At 41.2% G+C, this 15,612-nt stretch overlaps 1 protein-coding gene across 2 annotated transcripts in view; it reads left to right on the top strand.

Annotated features, from left to right (window-relative positions):
- Nucleotides 1-13,254: 13,254 nt before the first annotated feature.
- Nucleotides 13,255-15,612, top strand: part of KCND3 (potassium voltage-gated channel subfamily D member 3) — a 425,142-nt gene continuing 422,784 nt past the window's right edge. For both annotated transcript variants that reach the window (XM_061632018.1, XM_061632020.1), the window contains exon 1: nucleotides 13,255-14,360. In XM_061632018.1, coding sequence (XP_061488002.1) covers nucleotides 13,255-14,360 — 1,106 coding nt within the window. The remainder of the gene's footprint in view (nucleotides 14,361-15,612) is intronic.

Raw genomic sequence — 15,612 nt, forward strand, 5'->3', positions numbered from 1 at the left:
GTTGTTGAACCTCAGATCACATCATCCCTGGCCATTTACCATGTTGGCTGGGGCTAATGGGAGTTGGAGTCCAACAACATATGGAGTACAGAATTTCCCTGGATAGACCACAATCCATCCACAATTCTCCCTTCTTAACCTGAATTCAGCTTCCATTTATTGACATTCATCCAGTCCATTTCCACATCCAGACACCTCCAATGATCAATCATTTAAACTTACATAAATGTGCATATTTCTAAGGTAATCATTTTTGAAGGAAAAAAATCTTTGTTTCTAGATAGTGCATGTATGTGTTGCAGCACCATCATGGAAAGAGGCATTTCCTGCTGTGTAAGAATGCTTGCTTTAAAATATAAAAACTGCAGAAGGCAAGTGCTAAGTACTTATATGAAAAAATAAGCTTTTTTAAAAAGAAAGAAAAAGAAAATGTGTTGCTCAGTTAATCAGAGGTGTCTTTTTAATTAATTCAGATTAATCAGTTAAATGTTGCAGAAGTGCTGCAGACCCATTCAATGCTCCATTCACAATATGCCACTTTGACTCTGTGGATGACTTAGGGTGGGGTAGACTTTGTTCTGCTCATTTTGACTGTCATCTTCTTCACAGCAGAGTATGATTAAATCATCCAGTGACCTGAAGTTGGCAAAAAGACAAGGGGAAAGCCTTCAGTGTTTGCCATCTAACCATTCATGAAGCTGTCACTTTAACAGGAGAAGAGCAAGGCAGACTGCCTACTAGAACATCTTAGAGCAGCCTTTCCCAACCAGTGTGCCTCCAGATGTTGTTGGACCACAACTCCCATCTTTCCTGGCCATTGGAAATGCTGGCTGAGGCTGATGGGAGTTGTGGTCCAACAACACCTGGAGGCACACTGGTTGGGAAAGGCTGTCTTAGTATCCTCATCTTTAGTGACATCTGCTGGTGGGAAGTGAGTGCCTGGCAAACCTTTGTCACTAGCTCCATAGCTGTGTCCCAAAGGCTATTCTTTTGGTTTGCCCAATTTACAGTAATCTGTTGTTCTGGTGTCCCATATCAAAGTGAAAGTTCTAATGCCTTACTTCACTGCCATGTGGGAGATCCTAAATGAAACCTCTATTGGTGTCTTTTGCCTTAAAGTGGCTGTACATAGCTATGAAACTTTTGGCTAAATATTTCTTTTTGCAGAGTTCTTCCTGTGTTTGCTGTCCTAAAGATCAGTTTATAGTCTAGAGATGACATGGGGAGTTAGTGGTGCTGCAGATATTGTTGGACTACAACTCACACCATCCCTGGCAGTTGACCATACTGGCTGGGGATGATGGGAGCTGGAGTCCAGTAACATCTGAAGGGCCACAGGTTCCCCTCCCCTGGTCTAGAGGGAGAGAGAGAATGTTCCTGCCTGGGAACTAGGATCCACTTTTACTCCCTGGACTTGGACTCCTGCATTAAGGCCAGAACCAGACCCCAGTTGCATGACAGGAAGATAGGAAGCTGTCTTACACAGAGCCAGACCATTGGTCCATCTAGCTCATTATTGTTTACAGTGACTGGCAGGGTCTCTCCCTGTCTCTGAAGATGCCAGGGATGATTTGCCTTGGGACCTTGCATACAAAGCCGATGCTCTACCAGTGAGCTACAGCCTTCCCCATCTATGCTTTGCGATCTATGCGTTGCTATCTCGGTGACTTCCCTTGTTCATTTGGATCACTCCTGATCCACCCTCTTCAGTGGCCCTTTCCGAACGGCAACAGGCATCTTGGAGTAAAAGGAAACGGGAAGGACATGGTCGGGAGGCGAGCTGAGGGAGTCTCGGGTGAAGCAGTCGGCGGAACGCAAGGAGCTGTCCACCGTCCCGTGGTACTGAACGCCCCTCGCTCCCTCTTCGCGGACTTTTGGAGCGTGGATGACAGGGCTCGGCCATAGCGACTGGTGAAGCTTGGTGGGACTGCGCCATCTGTCTGCTGAACATAAACCAGGCGGAGATGCAACCAAAAACGGCGGAGAGACACGAGGAGGGGAGGAGGCGTCCACGCGCATATGCAGCAGCACGCCCAGCTCCTGCGCCCTCTCTGTGTGCCTGCTGAGCTGATGGGCTAAGAGCGCCCCTGGCTTGAAGCGCCACCTTCTCCCTGGGCCCGCCCTCCCCCGTCCGGGCAGCTGGAGCCAGCACCTTCAGCATCTGGATGGCAATCCCTCAGCCCATCTGCTGAAGAGGCACCCGGGAAAGGGCATGGCAAGGCATGGCAAGAGAGCTCGTCGCCCAGGAGGTAAAGTAGTGGGCACTCGAGGAGTAATGCGTGTGTCTGGGTGCGTGTGTGTGTGGGAGAGGGGGAGAGAGAGAGAGAGAGAGAGAGGAGGGGGGAAGCGGCTGGGGAGGGGATGTATTTCCTTTCAGTCAGTAAGAAGCACGAGTTTCTCTCTCTCCTCTTAAGTCCTTCCCTGGATATTGGACGACGGCGGATGTTTTGCGAACTGTGGCCAAAAAGGAAGGGATGCTAAGGAACTCTGCTCTGGGTTCTTTTCCTTTCTGTGTTGTTTTGCTTTCCCATCTCTCTCTCGACTTCTCTGGTTTTGCCTCCATACAACAGATCAGCTTATTCCGCTGAACTCCTACAGGCACGCACGCACACACACACGCACACTGCTTAAATATAATCTGAGGCTCCGAATGAGATGACGCACGCCGGGGAAAGCAGCTGAGCGCCTGTATTTCATGTATGTATGTATTTGTCTTACTTTATCGAAGTCACTAAGGCCCGCTGCAGCCCAACAATCACTTCCTCGGGGCTTCCTTAACTCCTACAGGCGAGAGCTCTCGGATTGGGAGATTTAAGCAAAGGTGGGAAGGCAAAAACCCAACCCAAAGCCGGTGTTGACCAAAAGGGGCTGAAGGGAAGGACCAGGGCAATCCTGTACACGCCTACTCAGAAGTAAGCCCTACTGAGTTCAATGGGATTTACTCCCAGGTAAGTGAGTATAGGATTGCAGCTTAAGCTTTCTCTATTGGGGTGGGTATGTATACATGGAAAGCTGAAGGGATGAAAGCCAGAACCGGTGGAGATTCATAGGAGCTGAAAAAAAGAGAGCTGAATCTGGCTCCCACAGAAAGAAAAAAATGGCCATCTGAAACTTTGGCTCAGGCTGCAAGAAGCACCTGGAAAATGATTTATCTAAGTGGAAAGGCTCCAACAGGTAACTGAGCTTCCCCATTCCCATCACATCACCATACTATGTCAACCCATGCGTGTATAAACTTAATTTATTGGTATCGCTCTCAGTGCACACAGTCTCTCTTCAGAACCTTGCTTTCCCAGCTGCCTTCCAAGAGAGACATTTTGGTCCCTGATTCTTCAACAGCAAAACGGGGAAGTTGAAGTGCTTGGATAGGATTTCCTGACTGATCATGCAAGAGCAAAACTCCAAACTGGACTTGACTGTGGTCAGTTGCATGTGATCTTGTCAATCCAGTAGTTTACCAGGCTCAGCAATAACAAGATAAGCTGTTTAGTCACCTCTTTCTCTCCTTTCCCCGGGGCTGGTGATATTTCCTGATTCCTCCAACCTGCATGTGGATAATCCAGAGGTAGGCAAGGTGTTTCACATTTAGCTCAAAGAATCAGTCATCATTTCTTCCATTTTTTGTGTGTGGTTTCCCATCTATTGTGTGGGTGATTAAAAAAAGAAATCAAGGTAAGATCTGGCTAATTTAGGTCTTTGCATAGTGCTTGGGGAAAGGTTGGATAGATGAAGTTTGCATGCCTTTATCCTGTTGCTTTAAGATTTGCTTTCATGAGTAGATCAGCTAAGGAAAAAAGAGAGAAAATCCTTTGCATATAGTTTCATTATCTGCCATGAGGAAGAAGGAGAAGGAGGAAGGGATCTAATTGAGAGAGAGTGTAGAAATCTCATCTGGGCATAGTTTAAATGAAAGATCCTTGAAACTGGAACCTGACCCACATAAAAAGGATCTTTTAAAAAGGCAATGTTGGTACTCAGAATGCCAGCTTTCCTCCTAATTCTTGATATTCCATGAAAGTCCCATACTTCTTTTTCTCATCCTTTCCCCTTGAAGTTATCTTTATCTGCTTATACAGATGATTTAAGTTTCTAAAACCCACCTTAACTGGGGATCTTCAGTGACACCCAGAAATATTGATATAGTTGACAGAAGTTAATGAGATGAAAGTCCTATCTTTTATTTCCTGTTCCTCCCGAGTGAACAATAATAAATATGTGTTCTATAAAGTTTTTCTCCAGTGCGCTATCGATCCCAGAAAAGAGCATGGATTTGTATTTTCAAAGCGGAAGTAAAATTATTGTCAGTAAAGCAAGCCGTAGCTCAAACAAGGCTTATGTCTATGTGCCTAAGGCTGGATGGGGCAGGGAGAGATCAGATGTTTCCAGGAAAGGTCATTTTTAGAGTGCAAGAAAGCCTTGACTTACAGTTTCTTTGCACCCTTTGGGTGGCAGGGCACTCACCTAGAGAAACAGTCTATTTCCACAGTGTGTTGACATTTGGTTTAAGTCAAAAGGGTCACATTGTGTACACAAGCTTCTCTAGTCTAAGTTTCATCAGTAGGCTGCTAGGTAAAGAACACTTTCAAGACATCTGTGTCAAGTTTTGTGCACATGTGCAATATGTTTAGTTTAATATCGTAAATTCACATCTCAGAAAAAGCAATGGTTAGTCTATAAGGGGCAGGCGAAACCACTTCAAAATCCATAGTTGGACCATACCTTTGTCAGGAGCAATCAACACGTCACAGAACTGTGAGAAGTGGATTCTCCAGGAAAGATGTTACACGAAGCAGGGGGTGAGGGGATGAGAAAACATCATTTTTGTCCTGTTTTTGTTTTTGTTTTTGCTACCATTTCCCTACCCTCTGCTTTATGTAACATCTTGCCTGATGAAGAGAGCTCTGGAGAACTCAAAAGCTTGCCACTATATTGTGGTTTTGGTTGGTCCTAATAAATGTATTGCTGTAATGTGGATTTTGCAGTTCATGTCTGTAATTGAAATGGTGCTCAAAGAGGAGTTCAGGTGTGCATATGAAACACAAAATAAAATATAAACATTTAATACACATATATTGTTAAACCAGCATAAAATCACTGCTAGAATTCTGCATGTGTTATTGAATCAATGCCCATATACGGTAAAATACAAATATATATATATATAAGCCATAAAAATCTGCAGCTGTAATAAGTCAATGCTTATGTAATAATTTGTATGTGTGAAACAGACATTATATATCAAACACGATTAACAAAGCTTTTTCTCTGTCCTCACCTCACTTCAGACATGGAACTTTTCAAAGGCAATAGTTCAGAACCCTTCATCAGCAAGCCATTGGGTAATGGAATACCGAAACAACTGAATTCCACATCCTGTATATTTTTTTAGTAACAGAAAATGTTTGCTTATTGAAATATATCTTGCATATTGAAGCATGAGCCAATCACCAGTACACTGTCTACACTTCCTGAAATTGATGATTAATGTTGCCATTTTATGCAGACTTTCCACTGAACTCAGCAGGACATTCTTCTCAGTAAATATGCCTAGGATTTGCACAAAGTGATATACTTTTAAAAGAAAGTTTCCAATTCACTCACATGTTCTAATTTCTTGACCAGATAGCTAGAATTTAGTTTCACAACAAGCACAGAGGCCCAGAAGGCTATTGTTTAAAAAGTGGTTGTAAAATGTGTAACCTATTTATGGTCTGTTAGTGTCTTAAGTAATACTCTATGGGACAAATTGAGAGTACCTTTGGCAACAGTGTGCAGTGGATATGCACACAACACTGGGATTTATAACAAATATCTACATTATGCAATTGGAGATTCTGATGCCTCTGAGGAATTTTGAGAGAAACTCAGTTTCAAATACACAAGTACAACATAAATCCAGCATTGTTCCATGCCCTTCCAGTATGTTCTAAAAGTCTTCATTGGGTAGCCTATGTTGATGCTAACAATGACTTTTGCCATTAAAATTGCTTAGCCATGTGAGCCATGAGTGGTTTGATGCATCCCATGTATCCCCTGGATGCTGCCGGATCTTCTGTGTTGCTACTAAAATTAACAGTGGCCATGTGTCAAGAAGGTATCTTACAAGAGATTACACAAATGTTTTCTAAGTGTGTTCCTTATAAATGATGTCACAGAATATCTCATGAAAATTGGTTGATCATGTGGAGTTTCTATGTTCAGCTTCTTTAACTGGTTTCAGAAGTTATCTCTTCATACCATCTTCTGATGAACATCTCAGTGCAACCTGCAATTTCTTAGCTTACCAGACAGAGAGAAAATGCTGCCAAAATGCCAACCAGCAACAATGGATTATAGCCAATGATCCCCCTTGAACTGACAAAGGCTCTTTGATCCAGCCGAGGTATCCACTAGTAAATGAGAAGGAAGGCTGTTTTTGCTGATCGCTGTCCCCAAGCAGCCCTCTGCTCTGTTCCAAACAGTCCCCCCAAACCTCTGGAACAGATTTTGGGTGTGTGCACATGGAGTGTGTGTGTGTGTGTGTGTCTCATCAAAAACTGCCTCTTTCTCTGGTTCTGCCAACACAAACTCCACTGGATCAAAGTGCCTTCCTTCAGTGCAAAGGACATTATTAGATACAACACAATATCTTTTGCAGGACTTCAGGCAGAAATCTTTTGCTCCTTTTCATTTCTGGCTGTGGAAGAAAGTTGGAAGGTTTACATTCCATTCTACCATGAGAATCTGTCACTAAAAGGACAGGTTGCCTATCCGCAAGGGAGAACAGTGTATGGAGTGCACACTTCATTGGCTCCTGCCTGCTTTCCTTTCTTCATAGACATCATATACCTGACCAATATACTGTAATGACAATTAACTTAATACTACGACCCTAGGAGTTCAATTAAATTAAGATTTGCTCTTCTTGGTGCTTTTGTCCATTTGCCTCATATTAAATCAGGAGATCTACCACGGTAGAAGGTACAAAATATATGACCTATGAGGCCTGTTTGAGTCCATGGATGTTGTTTTTTGCAGGAATGAAAGTGGATTACATGTTTTGCCAGTCCTCAGTCTCATCAGATTTTGCCAGTACTCTCAGCTTGGCAATGAATGTGAGGGAAATGTCTTTCTAGAGCACCATAGTGGTTTTCTGGTATTCTGCACCTTTCCATCAAAGGGCAGTGAATAATAAATATGCCCCAAAGTGGTCAGACAACCATCAAATACAATAAAAGCAATAATATATAATCATAAAACTACATTAAAAGGCAGTAAGGATTCAGTAGGACCAATGGAAGATGCCTGGGCAAGCAGGAAAGTGTTGATCCAGTGCTCCTTCAAGCACTGTTCTCTTTGGGTCTGTTTAGAATTTTGTTCTGTCAATAAGCAAAAGGCTGTCACCCACCTTGTACCTGTATTAAAGCCACCTTTTTGCAAGGAGTGTGTGTGTGAGCGGGGCACTGTGTGCTACTAAGTAAACCTGAAAATTCTGATGCCATCAGGAATTTATCCTATGCATTCTGTTGGTGAGGTGTCATTCATTCCTGCTCCTCTTGAAAACGGGTGGAGGGGTGGAGCTTGGTATGAACAAGCAACATGTCACAGTGTCTGAATGCACATTCTGATATCCTACAAGGAAGATTCCATGCTGTGTTGTGCATTTGCTTCCCTTCCCCCTTGAAAATGGGTGTGGGGATTGAGCTGGGGTTCATTCTCAAAATCCAGAAGATTGCCCTAGATGTGCACACTTTAATTGATACCTCAACCATCAAGATAGTTACTGCATTTCATTTTATTTTATATATTTTCTGTTCCACCATGATGAGTGTGGGTTTGAGTTGAATTTGAAATGTTGACATGCTGCACTTTCGTTCTGCTGTCTTCCGTCTTCAAGGGAAATATCTCATTCAATTATATTTTTACATTTACCTCCCTCTTTTGAAAATCAATGTGAAGACAACCTGGTTTTTGAACCTGAAACAGAATTGTGCTTGAACATGGGGCTCACATGCTATTGAACTAGAAATTTCAATACGAGTACAATATCTCAATACTCAAGGGAGGCATCATGTTACAAATGAGCACACAAATGGTATGCCAAACAGGTTTTATTTAGACCAAGGGCCTTACTTAGCTCAGCCAGTGAACAGTATCTTTCTTCACTGGTTGCATCCTAGATTTACTGTGAAAATGATGGATGTCATTGCAGTGTTCAGTAGCAAGTACATTGTTTTGATCATTTTAGCAATGGTTTAAGCATAGATTTATTCTCCCAATTCTTTTTCCACATTTGAAAGACATGTTGACAAAAGTTACTACAGAGCCTTAGGGAAAGACATGTAATTCTTTGCACAATTAAGATGCTTCATGGGGAAGTGACACTAGACGGATAAACTGCACATGGTTGCCAATGCCATGGACTAACAAATTAATACCAGTAACTATATTTGTTTGTTTATTTTTACAATTTATATACTGCCCTATAACAGACATATTCTCAACATCATACAGCAGGAGTAGCCAATGTTGTGACATCCTGATGTTGTTGGATTACAGCTCGCATTGTCCCTGGCCATTGACCATGCTGGCTGGGGTAATGGGAGTTGTAGTCCACAACATACACAGGATGTCATGTTGGCTCCCTCTGGCTTACAGGGATAAAAAAACAATTAAAAATACAAAAGTTGCAATAAAATAATAAGATATACCATAAAATACAGCCAATGCAAAATAATTATAAAATCAAAAAGGCCATTTTAAAATGGGGAGCAGTAAAAAGAGACTTGCAGCAATAAAAAATAAATAAAAGCAGTGGATAGAGAAATAAAAACTCACATAAACACCACATCATAGTTTCAAAGGCCTGGGGTGGGGGAATGGTCTTTTTCTCATGAGGAAAACACATTAAAGTAGATGCCAGGTGGGCCTCTCTAAGGACAGCATTCCACTACAAAGAGGCCACTGTTGAAAAAGACCCTTTCCCTTCTAACCATCTGTATACCTCCCTTTGCAGGGACAGTCAGAAGGCAATCTTAAGGTTGGGTACAGACATGTGGGAAGAGGTTATTCTTCATATACCCAAGGTTCCAAGCCATGAAGGATTTGAAAGGGTCTAGAAATGGACTGTGAGTTAGTGAAGATTAGAAATAACTGATATATGTTTATAACACACAGCCCCAGGTACTACTCTTGTGATCATATTTTTTCCAGCTACAGTTGCCAGACAACTTTCAAAGGCAGCCCCATGTACAACACATTGTACAAATCCAAGCAGAAGAGTACCAGGGCCTAGGTCAGTAAAGAATAGTTTCAATAGTGAACACTGATACTAACTTTCAAAATAGCCATCATTATGATTGGCAGACTATTTGGAGAAAGTGGATTTGTAGACTAAATCCTCTGAAGGGGTGCATTATGACTTGACTCCTGCATCAGGGGAGGGAAGACGCACTCAAATGCAGCATTTTACTTCTTTCTAAGAATGAATGGTGATCATTCACTTATATAGTAGAGCAAAAACACTGAAATAAGGACAATTCCTTGAAGCCACTTATTCAGTGAATCTTTTAATGGCTTCCCTATGATCTTGAGTTTTATTAATTTCTACCATTTTACTGAATTTGTTACTTTTATTGGCTTGTGTGATAATGTCCATTTTACTGATCTTGCCTGTTAGTTGTTCTCCCCCATCCTCATCTTTTAAATGACTATTTATCATTTAAATATTTTTAATTGATATTTATATGTTTTTATGTTATTTTATGAATTGGTTGAGCGCCATTTGACAGACTATAAGGTAGAAAGGGAGCATGCAAATACTTAAATAGATGAATAAACACTGGAGATCTGAGAGAAAATGCAAAGTAAGAGAAAGGTAAATAATGTTAAGGATTTGGTTGAAGATCAAACAGACTCTTAGCATGGCAAACATCAGTGCAATCAGAGAACTGCCACAAGAAGCAGTGATGGCCACCAACTTAGATGCCCTTAAACGAGGATTAGACAAATTCATGGAGGATAAGGCTATCATTGGCTACTAGCCATGATGGCTATGCTTTGCCTCCATGGTCAGAGGCAGTATGCTTCCAAATATCAGTCGGCGGAAACTGGAGTGCTCTTGTGCTCAGGTCCTGTTTGCAGGCTTCCCATAGGCATCTGGTTGGCCACTGTGTGAAAAGGATACTGGACTAGATGGGCTCTTCTTATGTTCACCAACAGTGTGAAATACATGTTTTTTTCTTTAAAAAGCTATTTTTCTGGAATAAGAAAATGCATTTTCTTCATAGGCCTACCAGTAATTGGATATTGCCATCAACATACTTTATTATTTGATATTTTGGCTAGACAGTCCCTCATTTGCTTTTGTTTCCTTTGAGTGAGTTCTATGTTGATATAATGTGCACTTTGTTCAACCAAGATCAAGAATGACTTCGTCTGTCTGTCTGTCTCTCTCTCTCCCTCTGTCTCTCTCTCTCACACACACATATCCTTTTCAACATGACTGTTTCCAGGAATTTTAGACATTCCCATTCTCTCAAGAACTCATTACAGGGGGTTAATATCCCACTACAGAAATGGTGTATCATTCTAACCTACTGAAGTAACCAACAAAAAGTGACTTGCCTAGCAGAGAAATTCTTTATACAAAGCTGAGTAAAAACATTGGCAGAAAATGTTCACGTAGTTGCTTAAAGTCAACAAGCCATGCAGTGCTTAACTGCTGGTCTGCTACAATTACTATCACTAAGTTTCCTGTGGTTTCCTGTCAGACTGTTCTCAAATTAAGTATAGGTGGGCAACTTTCTTTGTTTCCAGGATAATAATGTGTTAGATATGAATGGAGGGGAAAACTCCCCAAATTTTATGAGGTTCTTCAATTTTACATCCTGATTTGTAGTTGGAATAATTCGTTAATCAGACCATTTCCATGGATTTTTACAAAGAAAAAAATGTGTTAGCGGAATGTCCTGATCCCACTTTTGCTTTTTATTAATGGCATGTAGCCAGCTCCAGCAGTAATATCAATTAAAAATCCAGTCATTTTCTTTCTATGAACCAGCACTACAGCTGGTTACTATGCGGGCAGGTATGTGTTTATATTTAATAATATTGTGATGCTATTATAATATGAAGGTAAGATCCTTCCTGTGCTTACATCAGAGTAAAATGCATAAATATGCATAAATATGACCTGCAAGTCTTGCACGTTAGTCCCCTTGAACTCAGTGAGACTTATCAGAAAACATGCATAGATTTGCATTGCATAATTTATCTCCCTGTGCAACATTATTTTGAGCCACTTTCAGCAAAGTAATGTGCTCATTATGAATGTATTGATAGGCAAATTTGAAAATCCTACTCATTCTTTTTAGATACTCAAGCTATCCTAATGCATGGCTTTGAAAAGCATGTGCAATCCAGCTAGACACACTTGAATACCATTGAAAGTATAAGCACATAACTGTGCTTTTGAGTCACACTGATTTCAATGGCTCTTACGCCTGACTTTCTCCAGATTGTATTGTTGGTAATGTGTGCTTTCTCTAATATAAATTCACAATGCAGTAGCCTGTAACACATTATTAATATGCCTGTTATTACCATAAGCAAATCGGTATGCAGGCTGGCATTTGCTGGGCTAGTGCTGAATCCCTAGTGATTAGGGAGAGATGTATGTTTTCTCTTGGCAGAAGAAATAGCCCAACAAATGCCAGTCTGTCTACAGAGGGAGTCAGTTCGTGTAGCTTCCAGATCACAGGCTGGATAAAGTGGTCTCTGAACATATTCAACTTCAATAAACCCTTCAGTTGATAGTAACTGAGTGTTACTAGTGAGTTCTGAGTCTCATAACATCCTACTGTTTTTATTAGCATTGTCATTGCCTTTATTGTGACTATTAGAAATCAGTCTTCATCTTGCAGTATCACATATAAGTATGTGATGAGAAGTCAGCAAAAGAAGTCAGTTTCTAGCTCCTCCTGACAAATATATTTGGAGAGAGCAGATATGATCAACTCTAGAGATTATTTTACACACATGATATTTCTGGCACAAGTACTTCATGTATGCAAAACTGCACTGGAACCTACTACACTGGGCAAAAGTAGCAGAGCCAGGCATTTGTTTACTTGACATATAGGTCACTACAGGAGGAATTGGAAAACTGAGCAATCTGCAAAGATAGGGAAATGTTCCACCAGACAGCATTTTCATGAAGATGGCTGTGCAAATGCCAGTATGATGTGTAGCACCATGCAGGTTAGATGAGGATAGAGTCTCTCACCCATTTCTAGATGTAAATGTGAACCACATCTCTTTGCCAGTGGCAAATGGTTTTCCCACATGCAGTATGAGTTTAATGCAATGTCTTGTTGCACATCAGTGTTTCTGAATTACAGCCCAGTGTTTACACCTAGGGATGATATATTAAGCTTGTCTGTAAGAAAGTAAATTTAAATTAGTGTGTTGATGCTACTTTTAAATGCTTTTGATGAGAAATTATTTGGTATTCAAAAATTCTACCTATACTAATGCCATAACGTTTCCATGCTGAGTATAATGCCTGTTTTAAAATAATTATTCTAAGCAATAGTGTGAAAGCAATAGCCTGATATAGGTTTGACTTTCAAGGTTAGGAATGCATAAGGGAGTAAGAAATCAGCACAGAGACCCCAATCCTTGGATAATATTGTATACCTCTGTCTTGGTGCCCAAGAAACCCCTTTCCCTGCTTTGTATTATTAGAAGTAAATCTACGGATCAAAAGGGGCAGGGATACAGTTAAACTGATTGCAATATGCTTTCTGAGAGTAAAGTACTTATCCACAGGATACCAGTAGTCTTTTTCAAGATGTCATAAGGTAGACCTCATGTGTCATCATTGCCACTGAAAATCTGTCTCCTCTATTTCAGGATTTTCATGGATTTACTGCATTCATTTGTTTCTTTAAAATCATTTTGCTCCATCATCTAACCAAGGGTTCTTGGGGGACTTATTTAAACCACGCTTCCCCAATCAAATACAGGTGTTTTGGACCACAACTCCCATCATTTCTGACCATTCCCCATGCTGGCTGAAGCTGATGGGAGTTGTAGTCCAAAGTATCTGGAGGGCAGCAGGTTGGGTAAGGCTAGCTCAAACCACTATATAGATAATAACAAAGGCAAAATGGCCACTCACTTTGTATTTTATTTAATTGTATTTGTAGATGGAATTGAACTGAAATCAAGTCATTTTTAGAAGAACTCTTCCAGCACAAGCTCAGATCCATCATGGCAGCAGGTGTAGCAGCATGGCTGCCCTTTGCCAGAGCAGCTGCGATAGGATGGATGCCAGTCGCCAATTGTCCTATGCCATTGGCCCCATCGGATAAAAATAAACGACAGGATGAGCTGATAATTCTTAATGTGAGTGGCAGGCGCTTCCAGACCTGGAGGACTACCCTGGAAAGGTACCCTGACACTCTGCTTGGCAGCACAGAAAAAGAGTTCTTCTTCAATGAAGACACAAAGGAGTACTTTTTTGACCGGGACCCCGATGTCTTTAGGTGTATCTTAAACTTTTACAGGACTGGCAAACTGCACTACCCAAGATACGAATGCATCTCAGCCTATGATGAGGAGCTTGCCTTTTATGGGATCCTACCTGATATAATTGGGGACTGCTGCTATGAAGAGTACAAAGACAGGAAACGGGAAAATGCTGAGCGGTTGATGGACGACAGCGACTCTGAGAATAAGCAAGAGTCTATGCCAGCCCTGAGCTTCCGGCAGACCATGTGGCGAGCCTTTGAGAACCCCCATACCAGCACCTTAGCCTTAGTCTTTTACTATGTCACCGGCTTCTTCATTGCCGTCTCTGTGATCACCAATGTAGTGGAGACTGTACCATGTGGCACAGTCCCTGGCAATAAAGAACTGCCATGTGGAGAAAGGTACGAAATGGCTTTTTTCTGCTTGGACACAGCTTGTGTTATGATTTTTACAGTTGAGTATCTAATGCGACTCTTTGCAGCTCCCAGTCGCTATAGGTTCATCAGGAGTGTGATGAGTATCATCGATGTGGTGGCCATTATGCCCTACTATATTGGCTTGGTGATGACAGACAATGAAGATGTCAGTGGAGCCTTTGTGACTCTGAGGGTTTTCAGGGTGTTTCGGATTTTCAAGTTCTCCCGTCATTCCCAAGGCTTGCGAATCTTGGGGTACACTCTAAAGAGCTGTGCCTCTGAGCTTGGTTTTCTTCTCTTTTCTCTCACTATGGCAATCATCATCTTTGCAACTGTGATGTTTTATGCAGAGAAAGGATCTTCAGCCAGCAAGTTCACCAGCATCCCAGCTTCTTTTTGGTACACTATTGTCACCATGACAACCCTTGGGTAAGTGCTCCACTTTTCCTGATCAAAGGTCAAGTGAACTGATTGGTGGGATTTCTGAGATTGCAGGCCTGTTTTCTTTTCTGAAACAGAAACCTAAGGTTCAGTAGCTAGTGATTTTTTCTCTTATTCTTTCATTGCCATCTTGTGCATAACTTCCAACAAAGCAAACAAAGAGTTTCACAACTCCACGCACAGAATGTCATGGTGACTTTGCAGCAGCGACAGCTGGTCCACACTGTTGTGAAAAACTAGGTTTTAGTTGTTCTTTTTGTTTTAACTCTGGTATCATAAAGTATCTGCTTTCAATTTTGATAAAAGGAGCAGGGTTCTATAAAAGCCTTCATTTTTGTGCAGGTTTAAAGAATCCACTTTTACTATGGAATTATCAGAGTGCCTTTCACATTGCCTTTGGCAGAAGTTTAAATGGTGGTAAAACCAAACAGAAACTGAAATGAAAGAAGAGGGTCTGATGCTGATGGGGGGTGGGGGAAGTGGGCAAGAAACCTTTATAAAGGTACAAAGAAATAAATTTATTAAACTTTATTTTAGATCAAGTGGATACATAGTTTGAGCATCCACTCTTCCTCAGATTTGCCTGCATAAGCCCAACAGTGCTCATTACTGTATTGACAATGGTGGTGATGATTATAATCTTCTTTCAGGCTATCTTCTTGCAGTGTACTTAAGTAAATATTCTAGTGCTTATGGAGCTTCTACAGATCTTTAAATGCATTGCCCAGCATGTGAACCATAAAACATAAAAGCACTATAATATCTGCTTGGAATGACTATGAGATGACAAATGCTAAACATATAGTGTTCCCAGTGACAACATGTTCTAGCACTCCATGTTTAACATTTGTCATGCTTTGACATCCCTGAGGAATAGTGTACATTTGAAACATTATAAATTGATTTGAATGGTTGATAGATGTGGTTCTTTGTACCCTTGGATTGTACCCCTGTTTAAAACCAAACAAGTACTACAAACAACATACTGGTAAGATTTTAGAGAACAAGATTGACTTTGTTCACATTAAATGCTCCTGTTTGTGCTGGCAGTTTATGGGTCAATGAAAGAGATTTGTGGCCATTGTAACATTATGTTCATAATACAAGACGGAATTATGCATACTTAAGCTCACTGAAACTGACAGACTTAAGAGTGTTAAACTTGCTGTTGGATTGTGATCCATGTGTCCAGACAACATGGATGGGTGCAAATATTGTGATCTAGCCAAAGACAGAAAGT

Source organism: Rhineura floridana, chromosome 6 (genome assembly GCF_030035675.1).
Source record: "Rhineura floridana isolate rRhiFlo1 chromosome 6, rRhiFlo1.hap2, whole genome shotgun sequence".
Taxonomy (NCBI): domain Eukaryota; kingdom Metazoa; phylum Chordata; class Lepidosauria; order Squamata; family Rhineuridae; genus Rhineura; species Rhineura floridana.